Source organism: Amblyomma maculatum, chromosome 4 (assembly GCF_055883805.1).
Source record: "Amblyomma maculatum isolate TAMU_Amacu chromosome 4, ASM5588380v1, whole genome shotgun sequence".
NCBI lineage: Eukaryota > Metazoa > Arthropoda > Arachnida > Ixodida > Ixodidae > Amblyomma > Amblyomma maculatum.
In genome coordinates this window covers 87,268,416-87,285,366 of record NC_139347.1, presented here as the reverse complement: position 1 = coordinate 87,285,366, position 16,951 = coordinate 87,268,416, and the positions used below count along the sequence as shown (strand labels likewise).

Here is a 16,951-nt window from a genome sequence, read left to right as displayed (position 1 = left end):
TTGCCTGGTGTGGTGTCTTTGTGGCTGACATCACAGCGTGCCTAACTTCTTCAATGGTAAGGGGCTCGTCTAGAGCGGGATTTGCTTCGCCCGTGTTCGTGTATCGTGAGTTGCAGTCGGCGTCCGTTTCGTTGCCGATACATCGCTGCTTGATGCTCTATACCAGTTCCCGGTCTGTGCCTTAAAATTGGTGCGCGATCCCTTGGATCGTTTTGCGAAATTCAGATTTGGTTTTCTTTGGGTATATGAGAGCCCTTAGCAAGGTCCGTGTCTTAGCGAAGCCTAGGGACCACTGCAGCTCGTTGCATTTCCGGTCGCAGTCCCGCCTTTAGAGCTCCGTTGCATCTTGTTTGGTGGCCTCAACGATCTTATATGCCTGAGATTTCTATTATGCTTCTGCCTTTTCCACGCCCTTAGCTATGCCCGTCTGGAATCCCAGAGTGGGTAATAGATTGTTATCCACTTCGCGCGAGTTGTTGGTGAAAGCGACCTCTCTTGTCAGTTTTTCCCAGTCCAATTTGATAGCTGACACCAAGCTCTCGATGTTCGCGATCTCCGCTTCTTCGGACTCCGCCCTGGTTTTTTTTTAGGCTTCCCAGTCCGTGAGTCTATCCTGGTCATGTATAATCCTGATCGGGAGTGTTTCCATCTGGATGCGCAAGATGCAGTGGTCGCTGCCTAGCATCTTCCCGTCGTTTTCTCACCTTGGCTGCATTATATATTCATTTGACGAATGCTAAGACTGGGCATGAATATAGGTTTATGCTATTCCCAGCTTGCGTTTGGTTGGGTGTGGTCTCTGATGAGGCTGAACCTTCTGCGATCGACTTCTCTGGCTAGATCCGTGTCTTCCTGGGTTTCTCTAACATAGCCCCAGTTTTTATGCGAAGCAATAAAGTCATCCAGGATGACGAGACCCTTCTTGGCTACTGCTGGTTCTGCCTTGCATACAGCAGGTAGCTGAAGCTAGCTTTCCTCTAGCAGGGCGGGTTGCATGCATACGTTAAGCAGGAAGATGCTTTCTTGGCTTCCCTTTTGGGTAATTATTTCGATAAGAGCGTGGTTTATGTCCGTTGCCTCGATATCGCGTCAGATTGCGGCTACCGTTTTAGCAACCAGCGCGGCGACCAAGGCTCGTGAGTGTGGGTGGGCAGTTGGTTTCCTTAAGGGCGATTATGTCTGGTGGAGTTGTGCAATTTGTAATGTGTGTTGTTTTAAAGAGACCCTGCTTTCCGCGTATACCGCGGCAGATTAACTGACGCATTAAAATGGTTTCCAACTTGATCGATCTTTTACGGCTCCTCGCCACGCTCAGCTAATGGCCTAATATAGGGTTTGCTTCTGCATTCTGCAGTAAGCGCTATATCTATGCGCGCATCTGCTTGAATGTTTGAAATGAGATTATTAGGCATAGAGTTCCTTACACTAACTAGAGGGAAAGCTGAGGGCGCTGCACTTCAGCCACCATGGGCGCGCTAAGAATCATGGGCCGGTGTGCTACTTGTTGCGGGACAGTCGGTTTTTCTCCAGTAAGTGGAGTGGCGTTACTGCAGTGTTTCTTTTTTGTTATCATCATCATCTGAAGGTGCGTACATAGACCGCGAAAGCCATAGTAGCGAAGGCGCAAAAGCAGACGTCGCCAAAAAATGGTTTTTGTTTCCCGAAATGCCACTAAAAACTTCCTTAAGTGATTGCACAACGATAAATATTTTCATAACATTTTTTTTTTGTTTCAAAGTGTGCCTATTAACTGCGAAATATTGGTATTTGTGCTGCTCAAAACTAAGCCAATAGGAGAAAGGGTCATCGCTTATATTGGATAAATCTCACACTGGCATTCTGTTTCTCTCTCTTTTTGCAATTTATAGTCACAATATTCAATCTTATGACATTATTTACGGTAGAACAACGTTTATCTTTGCATTAGTTTTGGCCAAAAGTTGTAGTTCTGCACTCGGTAGCTCTCCGGCCCATGATGCTTTGAGCGCCCATGGTGGCTGAACTGGCCATCTGGAAACTCCATGTAAACTCCCATAGACGGCAGCACAGCTTTCCCTCTAGGTAAGAGTAAAAAACTCTATGTTATTAGGATTCACTGCGTTGTTCATGGCTGCCATGGCAACTGCAAACATCTACCGCCCTATGGTGGCTGGCTGAGTTTCATCTGTTCGCACGTTTAAGTTGTTCTGCTCTGTTCTCTGGCCGTTGAGCTCTTCGATAAGTCGTTAAGTTTCTGTTTCCGTTCAGCATTTTCCGCCCTGAGTGCATGAATGGTACGGTTTCTTAGAATTTTGCTTCTTAGTTGGAAAGATCTGAAGAAAAGACGCACTGCCACTCTGAATGACACGCGTGCACCCGCCATGCCGGGCGGTGGAGTGCGACCCTCGGGCTCACACGAAGTTTCAGCGGACGCATTTCGCATAGCGTTCTCTCTTCGCTTTACCATAGGCAAATTAAGGACAGCGGGTAAAGAAAACCTCACTTAGTGTACGCTATGACAGGTGAAGGCGCTCTTGGCGAAAGAGCAAACCCAGCATTTTGCTTATATTTTAGACATTTTCTGTGAAATAATTTTTGAACGCTGTTTCTTTTTTTACATATTACATAACTTCACGATAACAGTCAATATATCCGTGTAACCTTCCTAGACGAGCTTCGCTTTTTTTCTGTTACTTTTTAAGCTCGCCTAGTTTGCTTTTTATGACAATTTGACTTTTTCTGTGTTAACACAGGACAAACTTCTGACGCAATATTTCACTACATATCGCCAACTCATAGTATACTCATGAAGATTATCTGCTAATATATTCCACAGTTCCCTCGCAATTATTTTCAAAAACGCAGTCCATTAATTTCTTGTGCCAGCTTTAACTAATCGCTGCGAGAGCAGGAAAAGATTTAAAAGCAAATTTTCGCCTCATATCAGCAGCTTCTACTATTCCCAGAACGTGCGAAATTTGTATATTAGATTGCTTCGCAACTGGCTCAGTTAGGATGTGCTCCAGAATCGTGGAATTAGGTAAAAAAAAAGTAAATAAATACTACTTCCAGCACGGCCACGACATAAACGAGTACAAAATCGGCAGTTTTATCGCATCCCTTCTGGAACTTGTAAACGCGGAAAACATTCCTTAGGCTTTGGCGATTATTGAGCCACAGTAATTACGACCAAGACTGCCATCTTTTTCTTGCAGAGTAAGTGGTGCGATACCCGATAGGCGGCGCTAGAGGCCCACAGTCACTCTTCCTGAGGCCCTGGGGTTTAGAGATACCAGTGGCCGGGTGAATAGCAAAAATCGATTGGAAGATTGGTGGCTTAAAATCAGAAAGGTAACATAATGTTAGTAATGTAGAAACAAAATTCAATAAATAGAATGATGGTATAGTTAACCTATCTAAAGCAATAATTAAGACATAGGGAAAAAAACGAGCATGATAGCAACTGCTACCACCCCGTTTCAAATGGGACGCTCCTATATTCCATCCATCCATCCAAGCGTCAACAAAGATTGAGGAGATCCTCAATTGATGCGATGCGGGAGAAATCGGCGGGCGATTCAACGTGTTTAGGACAAGGTACGCACTTCGGACTTCACTTCGGTTATAGATGACCCATTCTGATGAGCACACAGTCGTAATTTACCACATCATGTGAAAGGCTTTCACACACACAAAGCGCGATGACGAACAAGAACAATGGGAGGACACACCAGAAAGAGCGGACTTCAACAAAGCGTCATTGTTGCGCGAAGAATACAGCGCTAGGCACACCAACGAAAGGAAAAAGTAAAGTGTCACGCTGAATCTGCCAGCGGCACCACATTGCACAGATGAAAGGACGAAACCTCCATCGATATGGGCAAGAAAACACATGTTTAAAAAAAGCAGAACGCAAGACCTCCACATTCAGCATGACACTTTACTTTTTCCTTCAATGCTGCACATGCACGATATAGTCCATAGGTATTCGTTGCTACATAAAGCTGTGTTGAAGTCAGTGCTTTCTCGTGTGTCCTCCCATTGTGCTTTTTCGTGCTCGCGCCGTGTATATGAAAGCCTCATGTAACAACAATCCCAGAAACTGGTTTCAATCATGTAAAAGACCATTCGACATAGGTATGAGGTCGCTTTATCCAAGCCGTACGGAAGTGCCTGATTGATACGGGGGTGACGTATCTGACTCCCGGTGGGTTCGATTCCTGTCTCCAAAGTGCTGTCCGAGTTGGCAGCTGCTGTCAGTTCGACCATGCCATGTCGTCACGCGACGTTACACTAACCACCGACACGACCTGTTGCACGAGCTTCAAAGCTTCATATGTCACAAAACAGTGGAAGACCTGAATGCTTGCGCAATAAAGATAAGACACCATTGGCGGGCACCACAGGATCCGCATGTCATGCCAAAGGAAAGGTACGTCACAAAAGTTTTTCTCCGTGCAGGTCACAGCTCCAGCGGCCTGGTGCGATGCTGAGAACACGGAGCAACCAGCGCGCAGTCCCTGCGGCAAGCGCACACTTTGACGCGCGCCGCCTACAAGGTAGGCTGACTACAACTGTGGCGCCGATGGCCGAGTGTGCTTTGTCGCGTTTCTTTTGAGAGAAGCGCCGACCGCGAACATGGACGGGACGGGCAAGGGTTCCCGCCCGTCGCCAACAATGGTCCATCTGGCGACCCCGGCCGCGGCCAGATGGGGCGGAGGAGGAACCGCGATCGCCGCTGCGTTCTTGTCTCAACGAGGCGGCCTTCTGCAGTTTACGCGCACTGGTGGGACCCAAGTTGTATGCATACTGCGCTCTTGTTACCAGCACTACAGTCGCACTGCTTGGAGCGTTGAAGGAAAAAATAACGGCCTACGGTGTCGCCGTGTCAAACGCCGGCGGAACCGGTCTGCGGGAACACGCAATGCGACTCCTGTTGACATCTCGGCGGCAAACGACCTGAGATTCGGTACACAGAACGTCATTTTCCCATGAACGATGATAATGCTGATAAGGTTAAAATAAGTACATGATGTCGTTCGAGGATATAACAGCTAAAACGTTCGGAGTAGTAAACTACCTCAAAATGTAATTTATTGTTATCCTGGAAGGCCGGCCTAATTGTTTTACTTAATCTGAATAATTATTTCATGTCGCCACTGGAGAAATGTGTCCCCCCCTCCCGATATAAACAATGCAAATAAAAATAAAAACATGCATAATATAAACAAATAACAAAGCGACGCAAAATTTGTGACCAATATGAAAAAAACGAAAAGCGTATTCGTCGCAAGCGTCTTGGCTGTCCAGAGAGCGCGACCAATGCGTACAGCCACACCCGCGCGAGACAACTGCATGGCGGTGTCCGTGCATAGGCTTTTCGTAAAGCTAGCGCAAATATCGCAGAAGGAACAGAATAAGTAACGCATTTCATCAATAGCGCAGAGTCTACATAGTTCTCCTACCTCCAGATTCCATGCGAAAAAAAAAAAAAAAAGAAAGTCACCTTGTTCGAAATTGTTTACTATATTATTGAGTGCCGAATGCTTTTTGAACCGAAGGTATGAAAAGATTCCTTGTAGCAGTCTATTCCAACGACTTCAAATTTTCCAGAGTGGTCATTTTATGCCATCGAGGCTACAGAAAAGTCAGCAGATGCAAGGTATGCTGAAAACAGGTTTGGCACGACATCCAGGCTGATTTAGGTTTGAAAGGGTTCATGCATTTAAAAGAAACAGAGTAATGTTGGAAGCAGAATACCAAAAAGAGTAAAAAAAAAAATCGCGCTTTCAAGTTCTCGGATTTTGCTCTTGAAAATCGTTAGCTTGGTAATTGCAACAGAGATATTCAAATTCTGTGGACAAGACCGGACTTTTAATCTCACTGCGGCGCGTCATCGCCATCAGCGGCTCTGTGCCGCCTTGGTCGTGGCACGTGCCGATCGACGTGCCCGGCTTTAAATACAAGAACAATGGCATCTAAGAGCACTGGAACGTATATTCTTACTCCACCTTCCCAACTAAAAAGAGCAGCCCGGGTTGACAGTTCCTCCCAACTTTCTGATGTGATGAGGGCGCTCGACTGCTGCTCCCAAGGATGCGGAATCGAATCCCGGCGGCCGCTTTTCGATGGAAGCGAAAAGGAATGCGTCCATGTGCAGCGCGATATCAAGTGCACGCTAAGAATCCCAGGTGGATGAAAGTTCCGGAGCCCTCCACTACGGTGTCTCTCATAGACAGTTGTTTTGGGACGTTAAACCCCATAAACCAAACCAACTTTCTGATAAGAATCAGTGCCCGCGGCGATGCCAGCTGCCAGGTATCACCTGTGAGCGACCACATGCTCGTGATTTTCTGCTCATAACGCCGACACCTGCACCAGATTTTACCCATAACGTGCTCTTGAACGCTATCGCATTAAGAAAAAAAGAGATACCGAGGGTCTTAGCCAGGGGCTAAGCCGTCAGGCTAGATGAATCATGCGAAACCCAGGTTTTGCATGGTTTAAGTTTTGACTGCACGTGCTTCGCGCTATATGAACATCTTACCTCGAATGACATGCCATACGATCTGTATGCTCACCACGTAGGCAAGGGCGACACAGATACAGTCCCACTTTAATCAAGCTGGCTCGGTGTTCAAAGGGCCCCAGTGAGTTGAATTACCACTTCAAGAGTGCCGCCCAAGCTAACAGTCTCTTGTCAATTCGGCCACGGCATGTGTTCTCGTGACGTCACAAAAGCAGCACACATCGACGCGAGCGTCGCTGTTGCAGGAGCCTGTATACGCTGCACACAAACCACAAAACAACGGCTTATAGAAGGGCCTAGCGCTAACGCATGAAACATCATTCCGATGAAGACGGCCGAGAGACTATGCACTGCGCCACTAGACCCGTCCCCTTCAAAAGTGATTCACAAATCAAAGCCCTGGGTTTCGCTACCGGTTGGAAAGTTTTTACACCCGCAAACCCGCAATCAAAAACACATGATTAAATGAGTTGACGGCTGAATGCCAGATAAACACGTTATCCTTGCGGAAAGCTGACTGTTAGCTCCATGGCTCCCTTTCCACGCACTTTGCTGAAACTCGCTCCGAACAAGGCTGCCCTATACTCGAACCCCTGCCCTGTCGTGAATAGCGATCAAGTTTGATCTGAGAATCCGGTGAATGAAACCAATGGGGCGTTAGGGGTAGACGGCGGCTCTTAGGCGAGAATATTCGAGACTTTGCGGCAACGCCGTCGCCGCACGCACGTGCTGCTCGCGCGACCGGCGCCAGGTGGCGCGAGGTCGTCGCGTGCCCTCCCGGCTGCCATTGTGCGCGGCAGCTGCGGCCCGGCGGGGTTCGCAAACAACGAAATCTCGGTTAAGGCCACGGGAGCGCACGGGGGCATTTGTAGCATTCCCGGAGGAAAGGAAGAACCCCTCCCGCTCTTTTTGGGACAGCCGGGAGCGCTGGTGGCAGTTGTATATCCTCCTCGAATATCGTGCCCCCAATACCGTCCGTTTGCGAGTTTCAGCGAAGTCGGCCGGGCTAGCCAGCCAGACGCCCCAGCAGATCGAAACGACTTGAACGCTTACGAAGGGAGGGGGGTGAAGCTGAAACCTTGGTCCGATCAACTTGGTCCGGCACACGATGCCTGGCTACTCGCCGCCGACCTGTCGCGTCCGAGTTTCCAGCCCGTCCGCTTGTAGTGGCCGACGCCCACCGCGTAATTTCGTATACGCTGTCGGATTATGTGCAATATTGGGCCCTCATTAGCGAGATTTAGAATAGAGTTACTCGAACAGGTTATGGGGATAAAGGAACAGCCTGGCCCCAGTGCGCATGCGCACAATGCTATGCTGGAAGGGCGGAGAGAGCGGCTGGAGTGGCTAAGTGTGATTAGCGTCTTTCTATGCGCTTCTTCAACCCTGTGTTTGCGCCTGTTCCCAACGAAATTCGATCCCCTTGTGTGGGTATGTGCCATCTGTTCAGAAGATAAATTCGTCTACTGATCACGACAGTGCACGTTAGCCAAATCTCAAGGATTTGTTGGACTTGCATTTCACAAATTTTAGTTCTCGCAAGGGTCGTGAGGACGTGCCTTTGTGAGATCCGGTAGCAAATACGTGGCGCTTTGCCAGTTATAGCACTGGTGGGGCCAGCAACGTAGGCTTGCCCTCTGAAAGATATACCTTCCCCATTTAATGAGTGCGACTCCAACGCGGCAGAAGAGCAAGCTTTGAGCTTAGCATACGTGAAACGAGCAGTAAATGATATTTTCTAGAGCTGAAATGAAGAATAGCCCGACCACGTGGAAACACAGCCTAGTATTACAACAGCAGTCAATTAAAAAAAAAATGCATTTTCTTAGGTGAAAGCCTTTCTAGGCTCACGGTGACGTTCCTGTCCGTCCGCTGGATGTGTCCGCCGGGTGTGTCCGCCAAAAGAAATACAAATATTCTGTCTCCACCAGAACCGAACCACCATCCCTCCGATTCCCAGCCGAGCGAGCACTACTCCACATCGGGCTCGTGAGAAAACTTACAAGGGTGGAAACTTGGGCTAGTCGGTAACGGTGATCTATGACATGAGAGTGTAGCGCAAAAATACGAAATACACAGAAAAGGTACACAACACAGGCGCTGTGTTATGTACCCTTTCTGTGTCTTTCGTCTTTTTGCGCTACACACTCATGTCATGGATCGCGAGAAAACGATCGTAATGCTCCTTGTCTATCGTGAGGACGATAGTAGTGATCAGAACGACGATGCAGTTTGTTTAATGATTATAGTAGCGATGATAATGACGCTGCAGTTAGTGATAATGATGCTATTGGCGATGACGATGGCGGTTCATTTGGTTAATAATGATGATAATAGCACTGGTGGTAATAATAATAATAATAATAATAATAATAATAATAATAATAATAATAATAATAATAATAATAATAATAATAATAATGATGATGATGATGATGATGATGATGATGATGGTGGTGGAATGAAAACAATGCAGTTGGTGAAATCATTCCTGTAAAGTGGCTTTCACCACTTTTAATTGTAGCACGGTCTTGTCATTTTTTTAATCAACAGGTACTGCCGGCCTTTTTGCTTGTAGAGGGTATATCAATATAATCTAATAAATGTTTTAAAATGCTACTATATGCATTCAGTAGAATAAAACACCAAAATGGGGCTTAAATCAAGACACTGCATGCATGCAGTGTACGCACCTTGTTTTATGTTCTTTTCTTGGGCCGTATTTGGTTTTGGTAAATGCATTTCGCGCCCCACCCTGCTCGGGTGTTGGGTATGAAACTCCGAGTGGACGGACCGGCACCTTCCCTGACATACCATGGATCCCACCCAATGTAACGGGACTTTCCTCTTGAACTATGCCGAGCCAGAGTGTTGGCTTTCCAGACAAGCCGGAAGGATGTCACAGTTCACACGCGTCGAGGTCCGCGACTTTTCTTTCTCTACGCGGGCAAAGAGTGGAGTGCGATTCTCCACTGTTTCCGCAATTTTCCGCGCGGAAAAGTGCGGAAAATGTGAGCATTCCTTGGTCCAGTAGGTGAACAGCCATTTGCCCAGCGAGAGCCGCAAATGAAACGGCGCCGTTGGCGTTGACAACCGCGTGCACTAGGAGGGCGCTCACGCCAACCCTCTTCCTCATGACAGGATTAGAAAAGGTAATAGCAGCTCCGACACAACATGAGCTGGAAGGCGCTTCGTTTTCGTTTCTTTTTTTTTTTTTTCCGAAAGAATCGGGTGATGTTTTCTGACCTCGGATACCGGTACAAATCGAGTTCTGCTCAACGAAAATTTCCTTAAATCCGGGCATTGCATTTTTTGTCTTTTTTTTTTTTCAGTAAAATACAATTCCCTGTGTGGGTGTTTGTTGTACAGAGACATAAAATGATGGATTTTGTGATCACTGCTTTTGTAAACAACGTACAAACGGCTGGATGGACTGTGAACATTTTACCAAACAGTACCATCGTTTATCTTCTTTCATGCAGTTATTTCCCCGCGTACGTTACAATTTCCAGCGCAGCTATAACACTTGCGCATCCTCGCGAGGCCTGTCTGCCTCTACAAAAACCACCACTCCACAACAAAACGATCATTTTCAAAAGCACACTTAAGACCGTTGGAGCGGAGCATCGCTAGCATCGAGAGTGTTTTGTACGATGATTGCCAACAAGCCGTGTGGTCAGTGCAGAATAACAGGCGTGAAAATAGGTTTACAATTACCGTCAAACGAAAGCCAATTTTTGAACATTTCCATGCGGTTTACGTACCGGAAAAAACATGTCCTCTATGAAGCTTATCTAAGGTAAAAATAAGGTTCAAGCGGATTTTCAGTAAGTCTGTTCGGGGTGCAAGAGTCAGAAGAAAGGGTCCTACACGGCACACAGGACAAGAGTCGAGAGGAAATCACAATCCACTATTAAGCAGACAGCAGAAAAAGGTATGCTTTCGTTTATGGGTTTTAACATCCCAAGGCGAGTCAGGCTATGGAATACGCCGTACAGGAGGGCTGCGGAGATTTCGACCACCTGGTGTTCTTTACGTGCACTGACATCGCACAGCACACGGGCGCCTTTCTTTTCGCCTCCATCGAAAATTGGCCGCCGCGGCCGGAATTCGATCCCGCATCATTTAGCCTGGCGGTGGCGGTCACCACACAGCGGCGGGCACAACAGAAAAAGGGAACATCTGCACGATATCTGCACCACCATTCTCACATCGGCGTAACTGCCGAAGACAATTGCAAGAAGCACGACACCAATTCAACAGTTCGAAATCATTTGACTGGAACAACTCTGAACAAAGTAAACTTTTTTATGCTTTTCTGGTTACGCTTGCAGACATCAAGACGCTCCGCCGAAGTGAACTTATTTATCATCAGTGCATTGTTTCAGTCAGTATGAGTCACCTCCAAACTTCAGGACAAGAAATTTGAGGAACACACAGCGTTCGTTATTGAAGAAGCCACATGTTAATAACAACGATTCAGACTGGCCTACTATAGTGGATTTTGAGTGCACGTCACTAAAATTTGTCTATTCCGAAACAAACGTGCAATCTTGTATCTTTGCCGCTTTTATTCTTCGAAACTTCCCTGTGTTCATAGACATACACGCACTAAAAAAAAAAAAAAAAAAAAAAAAAAAAAAAAAAAGGGGGGGGAGCCTAAAGTAACGTAAAGCAAATGTATTTAACAGACGGACCTCCCGAAAAAAGAAGTGTCTAATTGATAAGCATGAACTCTTGTCCCTGTTCATCTTTGGTTCATTCTCGGGGTTCATACCTGTCACATAAAACTGAGGCTAAGTAATTTTGTAGAGGCTGACTACACCTGCGTGAGCCGCGTAAGCAGTACAGCCCCCACAAATCGAATATTCATCTGTACGGGATTCTGAACGCGTCACAATGTCACACATGTTGGAATCTATGCAGAACCGTGAAGCAAGTTTTATAAACTTGTTTAACTACCGTCGTTCAGTTAGAGAGTCATCCAAATGAAATGTCCTTAAACCTTGTGCCACCTGCTACCCGAAGGAAGCACAATCGCATTTCTCTGTTTCATAAAGTTTTCTACCATAATGATAAACTTTGTTCCCGGTAGATTTCCCATCGCTTAATCATTAACAAAATGTCTGAGTGCTCCATTGCAATACAGTGACTGTGCGCTTTATGTAAAGACCCTGCAAATAATGGAATTACTTACCTTCATTATCAGTGATCCGGTTCAGTTTAAAAACGTCCTTGCAACGTTAATTAACTATATACTGTGTTTGTGTTCATTAACTGACTTATTATGCTATTTTGGTGCAAGACTTCATATTATTATTCATGACATCTTTTATGAGCCCAAAAAAATTGTTAACCATAACTTTTACCTCTACTGTTTTTTGTTATTGTGTAAATTATAGTTCATGATCTTTTTTCATTATCGTTAGTTGCCCTTCCACTTTATGATATATTCTGTATCCTGGGGTGGTGCTGGTGGTAGTGGTGGTAAAACTTTAATTTCCAACAGATACAGGATAGGCGTCAACCTATCCGCCTACACGACGGCCTGGAGCCTTTGGACCCGGGCGGCGTGTTCGGCCAGTCGGATTACACCTATCCGAGTCTCAGGGTGTGAGCTCAACAGTAGTCCCCAAAAAGTTCTTCCGTTTTTGTCTGTCCATTTATATCTTTTATTTCTGGACACGTCCATATCATATGTACCAGATCCGCCTTATCGTAAAATAAATAAACCAACTGACAAAAACCTGCCTTTACAACTGCCACCAACGACGCGGATGGTCTCCATGTGCACTTCAAGCTTACTATATACTGAAAAACTCAGTGCACAGATTTGCTAAGAATAACTTTTAGGAATGGCTCGGTCGATACAGCAATTCTTCCTTGTCAAGAAATTGCGTGATCCAAACACATTGGGAATAGTGAAAGCATGGCGCCGTAGAATTTCGACGTCCCGTTTTCATCAATCATTTGCGCGTTATGCATTTCGCAGAGCGAAAAATGAGCCGAAAGTCGCTTCTAACCATACGTGCTGTCGTGTGAGCTGCATTCCAGCGAAGAGGCAAGTTTGGATAGCTTATTGTTTTTGCGAGGACTTTTTTATCCTTGCTATTTCGCAACGACTTCGTTGATGCTCGGGTACACGACACAAACAAACCTCACGTTCTCCGTACGCACAGGACGTTTGATGAGCGGAAGGCATGCAGAGCACGCCCACACTGTTTGACGCAAGTAGATGGGAGTACGAACGGTAAATAGCGGAAGTTCGTCCGGCGAACTCGTTTTCAGCGCTGCTGGCCTGTTACTTAAAAAACAAAAACAAAAAAAAGTTTTTTAGACATTCGCCGTGCCACCCAGTGACGGATTCAAAGAGTGTCTTAGCAGAAAATTTATGGAAATAAAAAAAAATAACAGAATAAAAAACTTTTTTTGACAAAGAAAGTTCCTTCTGAATTGCAAGGCATAAAGTGTTATTTCAATACAACGGTGACAATAAAGGAGAGCAGAAAGATGAGTGAAATCCTAGTTATATCAAGAATAAATAGGCCTGGGCGAGGAATTTAATAAGGGAAGATAATCGACGATAAGGGAAAACAATCGACGAGGACGTCGACCCGGTACATTTTTGGATTGGATTCGGAGTTCGGTTGGTGTTCGGCTCTGGACTGTTCAAACGGGGTGGGAGAGCAATTGAAAATTATCGTAGAGGGAACGCTTGCTTTTGGGCAAGTAAATTATTACTGATGGCTACAGGAACCAACACACATAGAGGAGAAAAAGAATACACAGAACGAAATCATGGGACGCTGACAGGACAGAAGACGGACAGAGCGTGTCGTCGTGCTTGTTCTTATTCACACTTGTTCCTGTAGCCACGTAGAGGGGCTTCTTAATGCGCCACTTTTCACGCCTTGTTTTTATTTTGTCTGCGACGTCAGTATGCGAACTAATGGGGGCAAAAAAAACAAAAACAAAATAGTGTGTGTGCGCGTACGAGTGCGAGTGAGTGAGTGAGTGAGTGAGTGAGTGAGTGAGTGAGTGAGTGAGTGAGTGAGTGAGTGAGTGAGTGAGTGAGTGAGTGAGTGAGTGAGTGAGTGAGTGAGTGAGTGAGTGAGTGAGTGAGTGAGTGAGTGAGTGAGTGAGTGAGTGAGTTGCAACTTTGCATACTCGGTTAACATAGCTGTCCGACTGGTCAAAATTGTCATTCAAACAAGCCGACAAATTCTTGTAGGCTTGCTATGCCTTTCAAACGTAAACAGCGTTTTGTGTTCATTTCGCAATTTGCTTGTGTATTACAACCTTGCTGAATTTATTTATTTATTGACAAAGATCGTTGTTGGAGTGCTTGTGGGTGGGCCCTTAGTGTAAAAATGGCTTTCGACAACATTTGTGCCAGGATACAAGACATTATCAGCGCAAGACAGCGATGAGGCGATGCGGCAAGGCAAGTGTGCCTTCCACGTCTGGATACATTTTCGATACTCCGTTTCGCAGGTTGCACTGCAGCAATACGAAAGGGAGAGCTGGACCAAACAAAATGGCGCCCATTACGAGACTGTTCCAATACCGTCCTGAGCACCCATCGACGACACGAGCGTGGGAACGCACCCACACAATGGGGGCAATTTTGGTTTGGTTTGTTTGGTTTATGGGGTTTAACGTCCAAAAGCGACTCAAGCTATGAGAGACGCCGTAGTGGAGGACTCCGGAGATTTCGACCACCTGGGGTTCTTTAACGTGCACTGGCATCGCACAGCACACGGGCGCCTTGCTTTTCGCCTCCACCGAAAAGCGGCTGTCGAGGTCGGGATTCGATCCCGCATCCTTGGGCCTGTACAGGGCAGAAGTCAAGCGCCCTAACCACTGCACCACCACAGCGGGGCGGGCGGGCGCTATCCTGATCGGCCTAGCCAGCCCTTTCATAATGCAACTCGCTAAATGAAGTTAAGGCTCTGTGCAGAGATAGCATGTTGATTACGTGTTCTGCGAGGATCTCTCCAAGATTTGTAACTGCAAAATAATAAAGGCGCTTATCTAATTAAGTTCTATATCGCAGTATTGTAATGATTCGGAATATGAGCACGATTTTTAAATAATGTACATTTCGAATAATCGGAATAGGAATTTTCGGACGGAAGAACAGTTGATGGAAATCGACTAGCTCCATGCATGCGTGATGTCAGTAATGGTAGTAAGAAAAAAAAAAAGGCTTGCGTGTCTTCATGCGCAGGATAAATCAGCCTTTCTAGGGATCCCACTTCGCGAGCTTATGGGCTTGACAGTCATCGGAGATTTTATTGGCGCTATTTATTCATCTTTCACTGAAGAAACGCTCAAACCGGATGTGTCGGTGAAAACCTCACTGCGGTGATCCGTTGGTGGGTATAGGGCACAAATGCCTAGGCGTTCTAACAGAAAGCCGATACGTGCCTTTCCAAGTCACACGTTTGCCCGACGGGGAGCTGGCGCGCATCCTAATGACAGAACTGCGCGTACGAGTGCTATTAATTTGCGACCATCTCTAAGAGACTACTGAGCCTCGTTCGGTGGTTTTCCAAGGGATAGAGAACTGTGCTGAAGCAATACTACGGCAGCGGAACCGGAACAAAAACGCTAAGTCGGATGTCAAAATGTCAGCTGAACACGCGCAGTTAGTCAAATCACACACGTAAAACCTTGCTAAAAACGCCATTTCCTTTCTCTTTTTTTTTTTTTGACAAAAAATTGTACCATCTTCTTCAAGAGCGACTATTCCCGCTCTTGTTGCTATAATTGATTCAGAATCTAGAGCTTTAGAATAGCTCGTTCCGCTACCTCGATACGATTCCGCGGAGAGCTAACTGCATGCGCGTGCACGCGTTGTCTCCAGAAGAGGTGCACACCTCCTCCTATGCTAAATCCCTCTTATGCGACACCACAACAATACGTGAAGCTACCTCCTCTCCTACTGCCTTCGAAACCTGGTTAGCCCAGAGCACGTGCTAGCGCGGCAATAAGCGAGTCGAGCACTGACCTCCTTGGAGCCCATGGTGAACGCCGACGCGGGTGCCAGGCCGGGGGTCCCTGCTCGACCAGGCAGAGTGGGGGAATCCCGCTGCAAAGGAGAAGGAGCCCCACAGGCAATGTCACACACAGCAGCAGTACCGGCGAGAAACTCATAATGCGCCCAGCCCACAGCTACGCCAGCCGCCGTGTTGGAGAAGACAACAGTTTGCGGCCAGCTCCAACCGATGCACGTATCATCGCACACGTATCCAAGGGATCTCGATCAACCGTAGTGTTGGCGAAAAGTGTACTACGCGGGGAAACCAATGCTCGGGTGCGCGACTGACAGAGTACCCGAAGCGGGCATTTTCGATTTCTCACCCAGTCGATGCTGAGTGACCTTCACGCAGATCGGATATGCATCCACGGGGCCATCTGATGCGAGGAAAAATGAAGCAAAACGTATACGCAGAAGAATTTACTGATATCAGAGCGCGGACCACGAAGGCAGATTTCACAGGCACTATCACGTCGCGAGTGGTATACGACTGCCTCGAACACAAACGTGTACGAGAGTTACGTCCTGGCCCCGCTGGCCCACTTGGGCGGGACAATGGAAAAGCAGGACTTAGCTGGAAACGCAGGCAGGCTCGGGTGAGGCAAGTGACGGAGCTAAACTTCAGCCTGGTAGAGAGAGAACAAACTCTTCAAGCACAAACCCGAGAGCAGGAGAATGACGTCATCGGGAAGACGGAGAAACGACGATGCGCCGAGGGAGAGGGGTTAGCAGCCCTGCTTGGATGACAGTTGAGAGCAGTTACGATCAAACTCGACCCGATTTAACAGTAATAATAATCAACGACCGGGTTATTAGGAAAGAAAAATTGACTTCGCAATTATTGCTTCATCTCTGCGTAGTGGGGGAAAGAGGGAAGAAAAAAGAAAGAGGCACCGCACTGGAAGATAAATCGTCGTGGCCGAAACACTATTTCCTGCTACGATAAAACAATCCAATAAATTCCATACGCAGGACAGAGAAGCCGTAGTGACTCGTTTTACTCGCATCGAAAAAATAAGCTCCGACGGGTCAACGCAGTAAATTAAGTCCAGAGTGGATATTTTGCAAATCGCTGCTGCGAACACCCGTGTCTCTGTAAACAAATGCCGCACAATATTGCCTGGCGATTAAAAGTATTGACTCTCATTGATGGCAGCTCATATAAAACTGCCTGTAACGATGATGTCATACAGGCACTGCGAACATATAGATCAGACTCCACGATTCTGTGTAAATTCTGAAGTCTTAACTAAGGCGTTCTTGTTTCCTTTTCCCTCTTTGCACTCCGCTAGAAAATCACTGGAGTAAAGTTGTTTCACTGCATCACAGTATGCACGCGTAATAACGAAGATTCATATCTGGCGATGCTACCAAAAGGAATGTCTGTTTTACTAATTTCC

At 46.6% G+C, this 16,951-nt stretch overlaps 1 protein-coding gene across 2 annotated transcripts in view; it reads right to left on the bottom strand.

Moving 5' to 3' along the window:
- Positions 1 to 16,951, bottom strand: part of LOC146191587 (uncharacterized) — a 133,154-nt gene that overhangs the window by 68,519 nt on the left and 47,684 nt on the right. For both annotated transcript variants that reach the window (XM_084602108.1, XM_084602107.1), the window contains one exon: positions 15,522 to 15,602. In XM_084602108.1, coding sequence (XP_084458234.1) covers positions 15,522 to 15,602 — 81 coding nt within the window. The remainder of the gene's footprint in view (positions 1 to 15,521; positions 15,603 to 16,951) is intronic.